Genomic DNA, 9889 nt, shown 5'->3' with positions numbered 1-9889 from the left:
GCGGCATAGACTTATCCACAGCCACAGTCACTTTGAGGTGCACCTGTTCCAGCGTGGCCTTCTCCATGGGCCACAATGCCTTCAGAGCTATATCTGCTCCAGCGTGGCCTTACCCACAGCCACAGTCCCTTCAGAGGTAAACCTGCTCCAACATGGCCTTACCCATGGCTGCAGTTCCTCCAGGGGCGTACCTGCTCTGTCATGGGCTTATTCATGGCCACACGCTTTGAGGTGCTGCAGCATGACCTGGTTTTAATAAGCTCTGTAACTCACCTTAGGTAGCTGCACTGGAGGACTTAGTCATGATACTGTGGCTGGAAACTCTTGTAACAGCTGCTCTAGAGCAAAGTTGAGATTTTTATCTTGGTTTATCTTTATCACCAGAGTTGCTCTGCTAGACATGTTACATATTGAAGCCTCACTTAAAATCATAGAACCATTAAGGTTGGAAAAGACCTCTAAGATCATCGAGTCCAACCATCACCCCAACCCCACCATGCCCACTAAACCACGTCCCTAAGCGCCGCATCTACATGTCTTTTAAATACCTCCAGGGATGGTGACTCAACCACTTTCCTGGGCAGCCTGTTCCAATGTTTAAACACTCCTTCAGTAAGGAAATTTTTCCTCATGTCCAATCTAAACCTCCCCTGGCACAACTTGAGGCCATTTCCTCTCGTCCTATCGCTTGTTACTTGGGAGAAGGGACCGACACCCACCTCGCTAAAACCTCCTTTCAGGTAGCTGTAGAACGCGATAAGGTCTCCCCTGAGCCTCCTTTTCTCCAGGCTAAACAATCCCAGTTCCCTCAGCCGCTCCTCATAAGACTTTGTACAAGATAAATTCACCTGGTCTTGGAAGCTAAGCTGTCCTGTGCCCTTTTTATCTTAAATGATGGCAGACCACTAGGAAATGCCAAGCTTTAAGGGTGTGAGCCAAGGAGTCTAACTCAAACACTCAGTTTCTCTGGTATAGTATTTGCTGAATGATTAGAAAGACTCCGTGTGGTCCCTGGGCTTGTGCTGAGCTGTGAAGGACAGAGGCTTTCTTTCAGAAAGAACAGGCAAGTGTTGGCCAAGAGGTAGAAACTGCCACCCTGCTCACCACCTTCTAAGTGTTTTGGTATTTATAACCCTTGAGATTTTCCTTGCTTTTCCACTTCTCATCCTTTGTCCTGGTTTCTCCAACCAGCACAAGCACAGTTGCAGATTCCTACCGCTGGGTGAATCATACAGTTGGCAACAAGACGGTTGTGGAAGAAGGTTATTACTATCTCAACAACTTTGACAACATTTTGAACAGCTTTGGTAAGGGCAATTTTGTCTATAGCAAAGACTATTCCTTAGTGCATCTGCATTCCTGCAGAGCTGGGTGGCAGGACTGTAATGCTTATGTAAGCCTGGGACTCTCCCAGAGAGTCCTACTAATGCACCTCAAACACTCAGCGTCCTGCTCTTTCTGTCTGGAAAGCTCCAGCTGACTAATTGTGCCACGACTGTTTTGCAAAGTAAGCAGACATCTCTTAAAAGCCAGCGTGAAGCCAGCAGATCTGTTCTGACTGGTGATCAGACCAGACTTCCAGAGATGTTTAAGTCACTACCCTTCTAAAGAACCAATAGTGATGCTAATACATTTCTTTAAACCCACTGATGAAGAATAATTTGAATGTGTTGATTGCTCTCCATGATTTTTCTTAATGTGTGAGCAGAGGTGCTTATCTCCTGGAGGTTTCAGAGGTCTCCATGCTCTCTGGTGGAAAGAGTCAGGTCTGTTTCTGATTTTTTTAAGAAATATAGATTAAGCCATGCTCCTGGTTCTGTGGGTCTAACCCCCTTTGTCTGAAGTAATTGCAGTGATGAGGGTCTGCATTCTGTCTCTGGATTTGCTGGCTGTATTGAAACTTCGGTGTCTTGCGTCAGTCTTCCCTGTCAAATACTTTGTCTAAGAATCACTGTAAAGTAGGTCGGGATGGATAAAGCAATTGCCTGTATTTTTTCTCCCACTCGTATACAGTCACGCTGTTTGAGCTGACAGTCGTCAATGACTGGTACATCATCATGGTAAGTAAACCTCAGCTACTTTGTGTGTATAGACAGCATGGACTCTTTGCCAGTTGAGCTAGATCTTCCACGCCACCACTGCTTTCTTCCCCTGGTGATTGGAGATGGGCCCAACATTGTCACTTCTTGTTGCCAGACATCTTTTGCTCCTGATGGTTGGGTGACACTTGACCTCTGGCATGCTGCTGGGCTTGTTTTCTTGTGAATCTTGACCAGCCTTCAGGCCAGGTTTCACGATCTGGACAAGTGAAGTCACTCTGTATTCCAGCTTGTCACCCCGCTGTCCAAGCTGTGTTCTCATAGCAGCAATGGTTCATACAGCCACAGGCTTTAAATGTTCTGTATGTTTGCATACAGGAACCTCTCTTTTTAGCTTGAGAGGCAGATTAGCTGCAAGGACCAGTTGGGGCATTGAGCATTGCACAGGCAGTCCCTGGGGCTAACTGTGGAGCCATGAATGAGAGATAGATAGTGTTTATGCTGCTTTACCTCTGTTGGCAAGCAGTTAACAGCAGACTTCCCCTTCTTTTGCGCACTACTGACTTCTTCCCTCTCCTCTTCAGGAAGGGGTGACATCCCAAACCACTCATTGGAGCCGTCTTTACTTCATGATCTTCTATATTGTGACCATGGTAGGTTTCTGGACATGCTTCGTGCATCAAATAGTGGGGATGAGGAGGGGAGACAGCTTTTACTGTGTTCCAGAGGGAGCTTCCATCCCTAAATGAGGACAACTTTGCTCTTCTACATAAACGTCTTCCAGAAACAGGTGTGAGTCCACATCACTTGCAGAAAGTTGAATTTATGGGCATTGTCAAAGCTGATGCTGCACAAATCTGGGCCTGGGGTAAGGACTAGGGCAGCACAGAGTTTTGTTCTGTCCCCGTTGTGGTTGACTGCTAGCAGTTTACTCACAGGTAGATGTGTGACATGTGCATCTCCTCTGCCATGGAGGAGCTGGGGAGCATGGAGCTGAAGCACAGACCAAATGCTCAGCTTCGTGTTGAATTGGGCTGGAAGAGTCTCCCAGTAGCAGCCTCCTGATCTCTTCTGTTCCTGTCCTCTCCCAGGTGGTGATGACAATCATCGTGGCTTTTATTCTGGATGCTTTCGTCTTCCGCATGAACTACACTCGGAAGAACCAAGATTCAGAAGGTCAGAACTGAGGACTGGCCGACCTACAACATCGTCTCTTCTCTCCCTGGTGTCTTATGTCTGTAGGAGAGAATGGGATTGGCCAGCAAAGACCAGATTTTTGTTTTAGCCTGACTTCCTAAGCTCATTCTTATGCTTTTGTGTGATATTTCTATCCAGCCTTTCCTCTCTGCCCCTCATCTCTCCCCCACCACTCCCCCAAAAGTGTGTGTGTATGCATGTGTTTGTCTGTGTGTGTGTGTGTGTGTGTGTGTGTGTGTGTGTGTGTGTGTGTGTGTGTGTGTGTGTGTGTGTGTGTGTGTGTGTGTGTGTGTGTGTGTGTGTGTGTGTGTGTGCACGCACATGTAAACTTCAACTACTTGAGCCATTTCAACCAGATTATTTAAAGATAGGAAGTCCGCACGCATTTCATGAAAGAAATCTAGGAAACATTACGGCACTGATGTAGCAAAGCTCAACAAGAGACCTTACAGGAAGGGAAGGCGATTTTTCTTTTAAAACCAATTTCCCTCCTTCACTAATATACTCACCAGCACCAGAACATGTCTCCAAGCGGCTTGTCCAGCATTCGGACACCAAGACACTGGGTCCAAGTGGTTTGCCAGCGCTCTGTGCCATGACATAGAGGACAAGGGACGCTGCCTATCCAGTTCTTTCCACATCTCCGAGTTGTACTTAGACTGGTGACTGCGTGCTGTTTTGGACATACCTGTCTGTAGCCTTTAGGAACTGACAGTGACTAGTCTCTCCATCCCCTCACCCCTGTGAGTCATCAGTTTTATTCACCGTCCTTTGTCTCCAGAGCTGGGCATCTGAAACTGCATGTAACTTCGTGACCTGCTAATTTTGGTGCCATAAACACATTAATCTCTTACAGCCCTTCTCCTGCTATTCCTTCACGTGATCTACACCCAGACTTTTCTATCCATTCTCCATGCAGACTCATCTTAATAATTCTTTACACTTTTCTGCAGGAAGGAGATACAGCTACTGCAAGCATACATTTAATGCCAATCTTCCCTGCAGAAACATGGTGAAGACCCCAGCCACGGGAGTAGCTTTGATCAGTCCCTCATCTTTCTTAGGTCCCAGAAGATCCAAATGTGTGGTGCAGGCCCACAGGAGCCAGGCGTTGGTAGTTACAGAAACACTTGTCATCGTGATGCTTCCTGCACCCAGTTTGAAGGGTGCAGTGAAAGACATTTGTTAGCACTTAACTCCTAAGCCGTGTTAGGTAGTTGAAGGTCAAAAGGCAGTAGTTCCTGGGTGATTAGTTGCTTTGCTAGTTAATTTACAGGCAAGCAAAAGGCTACAAGATTTTTTTTAAGATACTGAGGAGCCTGATGTTTTAAAAAGCTGAGATGCTTGCTGGCCCTACACACTAGTTAACTTCTTCCCAGCCATCTTGGGGGACAAGGACATACATGTTCTAGTCACAAAAGTAGGTACAGACCGTGCCTGACATCTGGCTTGGTCCTGTATGCTGTTAAGCTTTGCCTTCCAGAATTATCATAGCGGCTGATGAAGCAACGTTCATCTCGGTGACTTTTTTTTCTCTTTCTTTTTCTTGCCTCTGCAGAAGACAACGGCATTGTGCTGGAAAAGGAGATCTCCAAGGAGGAAGTGGTTGGCATAATCGAGCTGTACAAGCGGAGTTCAGCTGCCACTGAAACCACTCAGCTGCAGAAGCTCGTTTTGCAGATGGACAAATACGGGGTAAGAGGAAATGCTTCCTGCAAGTTCTTGGCTTCAGGGGTGGGAGGCATACCAGGGCCACAAATGTCTTTTTGCTGTCTTCTAGAGAGAAGCTGCATGTGTCTTTGTAGTGTTGAGAGCTGAGCTACTGGAGGAACTCTGCAGCATTGGCACAAAGTATTGCTGCTCTAGAAAAGTAGCAGCTGAATTTCCCCTGCACTCTGAATAGCCTTGACAAAGGCTTGTTGCTGTTGCCCGCCTCTAACTTCACTTAGAGCTGTCCTGGCCCAGTACTGTCTGGAAAAAAGTATATTTATTTTTCTCTAAGGAAGCCACTGTCTTGTAATTCTCCTGCCTCTCTCTCTGTGCCATCGTACACTTGGGCCCGGACAGTCCTGAAACATTATACAGCAATATGATGGTATCGATTCCAACCACCAGGCTTCCTTTCTCCATGGCACTGCTTACGTTTTCATTCCAAAACAGGATGGACAATTGGAAAAATGAGCTGACCTGGGTAACTGCTGTTTTCTCAGAACTGTTGTCTCATGCATCTGTGAAGAGCTTAAGTGGTTGTTTTGATAATAGCCATTATATTCTTGTATCACCACTACAAAGCGCAGGTGCTACAGTCTCTTAGGTGACCTTTATTTGCTTTGGTTGGCTAGGTGGTTAAAGGCTGAGCTCTTGTTCACACAGACAAAACTCAGAATAGTGATGAGGATACTGATCAGAAGCGGTTTTCAAGACAATAAACGAAAGGAGGATGCTGTCCTCAGCCTTGCAATGGAGTCCAGAATGATGATGCCAGACCTGAGGTTTCTTTTGCTTCTCCATCCTGTTCATATAACTCATGTGGTTAGAGAGTAATTCAGACTTCAGCTCTCTGCTTACATGATTTAAGAAGTCCAGGCCCATGGAGTAAATGATGTGGTCTAGACAAGTGGGACCTGAAATGGTTCTTAGACAAGATCTTATTTGGAAGCTTGGGTTTGAGCCTTGTTCCAGGCACTGACGTTATGTTCATCTGAATAAATGAAGCACCACTGACAGATGCATCCGTCCGAGCTACAGCTCCTTCTGTAGCCTTTGGGGATCTGCTCAGCGTGATTCATCTCAGCCCGCAGTAGACGCCTGCATTTGTTTAGGTGACGTGCACCCTAAAATGCCTTTTTCCCATGGCAATAGAAGGAGCCCAGGATTGCCCGAGCTCATCAGTGGATGATGGGTGTCCGCATGAAGGATGCCTGAAGTTCCAGGGACCGATCCTGTGAGCTGCTCAGTGACTGATGAATGTCTTTTTTGTTTTTTCCTCCTTCTCCCAACTCTTTAGCAAATGTCAACAGTGTTTCTGGGACGCAGATCAAGGACCAAGAGTGATTTGAGTATGAAGATGTACGAGGAGGAGATACAGGTATGTGGGCCCGAGTTGGAAATATCAGCAAGTCTGTGGTGAGCAGAACATTGCCTAGAATAACAAACCATCCTTTTAAACACTGGAGGCCTTCTTCCTCCAAGACCCAGGCAGCCATGTGCTCTGTGAGGAGGGTGGGCAGTAGATGAAGTGTGCTTTAGATTGATCCGTTCTTGCACTCGGGAACTTTCTTAAACCACAGAGCGCCTCAGAGCCTCCTCAGTGGGTCCGGGTGCCCGGCGGTGCAGGTGTGTGTCAGCCGAGGCACAGTAACCGCACGCTCGGTGCGCGCGTAGGCACTCCAGCCTGGCTGAGCTTACCTAGACTCGCCGAGGTGGACGTGTTTGCTGGGGCTACGAGCACATGCGTAGTGCGCTCCTGGGGCTTGGCTGCTGAACGCTAATTTGTTAAGCCACTGGAATGTGATTGTGTTTGCGCTTGGGCGTGTCTGTCTGACACGGAAACCAAGTGTTCTCCCAGGCAGGGTGCTGCTTGGTGGGAGCAATGCTGCCTGGTTTTCCTTCAGAATAGCAGGCTAACAAAGATGGGAAACGCTTAAATCAACTGATTCTCTGGGTTGTTTAGGGCACTCCTGCTAGTGCCCTTCGTGGTCAGGAGCTTTATGCCGTGGATTTGGTCACTGTAGCGCCTGCCAGACGTTCGCCTCCAGGTTGAAGGTCATGGGCTAATGTAATGATTAGTACTGAAAGAATTAATCTCGTAACCATTTGAATCTGTCCTTTGTCCCTTGGGCAGGTAGCTTGGGGATGAGTCTTCAGTCCCTCTAACAAAAATAAACCTGTTATTTGCCATGGGGCTGGGTGGAAGTCTGCAGAGAAGCTCTCCGCCTGTTCTGCTTGGTCTCTGATTCAGGGACGTAACGTCTTATAACACCCTGGGCGCTGCCCAGGATTGGGAGCAACTCTGCAAATCCCAAACATCATGGGGACATCAGTACTAGAGTCCTAGACGTTCAGGAGGGGCAGGCTGAGAGAGGAATGTTTCCTTGCCCAGGTTTGTCAGTTCAGCCAGCTGTAGCTGAGCCATAGGTGGTACTTCTTGCTTGGACTGTGGGTGGCAAGGTCTCGGTGCGTCCGTCACAGCCATGCAGCAGTTAACCAGGTTGTGCCGGGAGGTTAGGCTATACCCAGGGCTTTGGAAAGAGCCCCTCTGTGCCTGAGCAAATGTGCCCTCACATGGCAGAGCAGCCGAATGCTCTGCCCTTCGGGGTCCCGCCGGGGGGCTGCGAGGCCAGTGTGGGGCAGAGCCTGATCTCGGTGTGTTTGATCTCCGGTTGCAGGAATGGTATGAGGAGCATTCCAGAAAAGAGGAATCTCAGACACCGTTGCAAGAGCCTGCATCTGCTTCCAACAGCTCTCTGAAGCCCCTGAGCCTCCGACAACGCTCCCAGACTGTCATTTAGGCCTAGCTAACGCAAGCCGCCTTCTATGCAATAACCTAGAGTATTACTTCACAGCGTATATATTGGGATGATGTATATAGATCTGTTCAGTGTACTGTTCGGCTTTAGGGTTTAAATCTCTTCCCCTAGGCAGTGAATTGCTGAAAAACCAGAGGCCCAGGGGACTCTGTGTAAGGCTGCTACACCCAGATTGAGCATGATGCCCATGCTCAGCACAGAGCGAACATCTTGGACAGAACAGAGACCTTCTCCCTCTGAGCCGCTTCCCAGGCTGGAGCCTGCTGTTTGTCTTACCACTAACAGACCTTGGGGAAAGGGATGTGTAATCCATTAACAGCAGGCAATGCGCTGAAGCCACCTGCTTAATATTAAAACTTTTGCCCTTTTTGAAGATCTCTTTTGCTTAAAGGGTACCATTAACCTAGGAATAAAAGATCAGGGAGTGAGTTTTTGTTTCTTCTCCACCTTCCTTACGCAAAGAAAGGGGAGGTGGTGTGAAATTTCAGCACTTTTGGAAGAGCAGTCTGCCTTTCCCCTCCTTTTTGGCACCCCTAGATGCACTCCCTGTAGCAGATCCAGCTCTGATTTATTGAATTTAGCTGTCCCTGAGCGGTTCTGTAGCAGCTGGAGACAGAACTGAGGGCCAGCATCTCATCGTGTTATGACCATAGGTGGGACAGGAGTTTGGGGAGACAAACTCTGTCTCTGCTGTAGCTATCCAATATCTGCATCGCTGCTGGTCAGTTCTGCCGGTGGCACTGCCCGGGAATGGGATCGCCTCTGTAAACCCCAAACCTCCTGTCTCTGTTCAGTGAGGGGGGGGGGATTCTGCAGGGTGACGGTGGCTGTTGACCTCTGCCACTTGGCCACCTGCTCTGTAAATGGCAAATCTATGGCTGGTTCTTAGCTCAGATAGATGACTAGGAGGAAGAAATGGAAGGTTTTGCAACTCCAAGTCTGACTTACTTCTGCCTGGCTCTGGGTTAAGGAGAGCTTATGGGCATCAAAGAGTACTGCTGGTTAGTCCTCAGCCAGGTCATTGCTTTGTTTATACAGATGAGCAAGTCCCAGCGCAGCAGAGTTGCTCCTCCCTTGCTCTCACCTTTGCAGAAATGTTCCTCAGGCTGGCAAATGCTGACTGAGCCGGATCTTAGGAAGGTCCACTGAAGAGCTTTACTGTTCCCCTGAATTTTGGATGCGGAAGGAACGTGGAAGACGACGATTCTTCTCACCCGTGTGCTTTTCTGCAGCTGGCAAGGAGGCTGCCAGACCTGGTAGCTGAGGGATGGGAAGGAAGGGGGGAAAAGGGATCCCTTCCCAGCTCTGCCACATTTATTCTGTGATCATGGCAGGTTGCATCATCGCTCGTGTTTCATTGCCCGCAACATGATGAGAACCTGTCTCTGTAAGTCCTCTTTTCTTCCCTGTCAGCACAGAAAGTGCTGAGGGCTAGGAGTATCTGTCAGCTGGGAGGCTCCCCCCACCTCTTGCTGTTTGATCTTTTCTCAGGTTCAGACTAACAGCGGAGTTCGCTGGGGAGGCTTTCTCCTTCCTCCAGATAGATCAGGCAGTGGGAGATCTGTGTGCCCGTTCCCTTTGTCCCACGTACCTTTTTGTTCCTTGGTAGCCTCACCACGTGGCACAAGGACAGCGGGAGAGGACTGATCCTACCCGGGCAGCTCAGGAGCATTTCCTGGGTGGATGAGACTTTCAAAAGTAGGCAAGACAGAGCTGCTTCTGAAAATCTCTCCCTGCATAGCATGGTGGGAGCATTTGGGCTATGGGATGGAAAGAGCGGGTGAGCAGCTTTCCGGGCAGCACGCACGCCACCGTCTGCTCTCAACCCTTGCCAAATTCCCTGGGTGCCTCAGGGCAACTCTTTGTTTCCTTTCTGGGTATCGCAGGTATGAAACTACTTTTGAGCTGAACCGTGAAGGACCTTAAAGGGCTGTTTTCCAAACCATAAATTTGACCACAAATTAATGAGCAGTGCAGTTGTTGCTCTTGCAGTTGCTCTGCGTGGCATCACAGCCTGGGAGATTTATCCAGATTAGTCCTGGGGCTGGAGGAGATGTTGTTTATTCTGTTTTAAGCTGTGGGCAGGATGAATGAGCATTGTGAAGGTTGGGGGGGGGGGGGGGG

At 48.5% G+C, this 9889-nt stretch overlaps 1 protein-coding gene across 1 annotated transcript in view; it reads left to right on the top strand.

The window, feature by feature from the left end:
* TPCN1 (two pore segment channel 1) overlaps window positions 1-8192 on the top strand; it is a 49236-nt gene extending 41044 nt beyond the window's left edge. Inside the window, exons 21-27 of the mRNA XM_009287513.2 lie at window positions 1192-1307; window positions 2014-2060; window positions 2624-2692; window positions 3131-3215; window positions 4795-4931; window positions 6244-6324; window positions 7625-8192. Coding sequence (XP_009285788.1) covers window positions 1192-1307; window positions 2014-2060; window positions 2624-2692; window positions 3131-3215; window positions 4795-4931; window positions 6244-6324; window positions 7625-7747 — 658 coding nt within the window. The 3' untranslated portion in view covers window positions 7748-8192. The remainder of the gene's footprint in view (window positions 1-1191; window positions 1308-2013; window positions 2061-2623; window positions 2693-3130; window positions 3216-4794; window positions 4932-6243; window positions 6325-7624) is intronic.
* Window positions 8193-9889: the final 1697 nt, after the last annotated feature.

This window comes from Aptenodytes forsteri, unplaced genomic scaffold (assembly GCF_000699145.1).
Source record: "Aptenodytes forsteri isolate BGI_AS27 unplaced genomic scaffold, ASM69914v1 Scaffold297, whole genome shotgun sequence".
Classification (NCBI taxonomy): Eukaryota; Metazoa; Chordata; class Aves; order Sphenisciformes; family Spheniscidae; genus Aptenodytes; species Aptenodytes forsteri.
The sequence above is the reverse complement of the archived record's forward strand: the minus strand, read 5'-3'. Positions and strand labels throughout refer to the sequence as shown.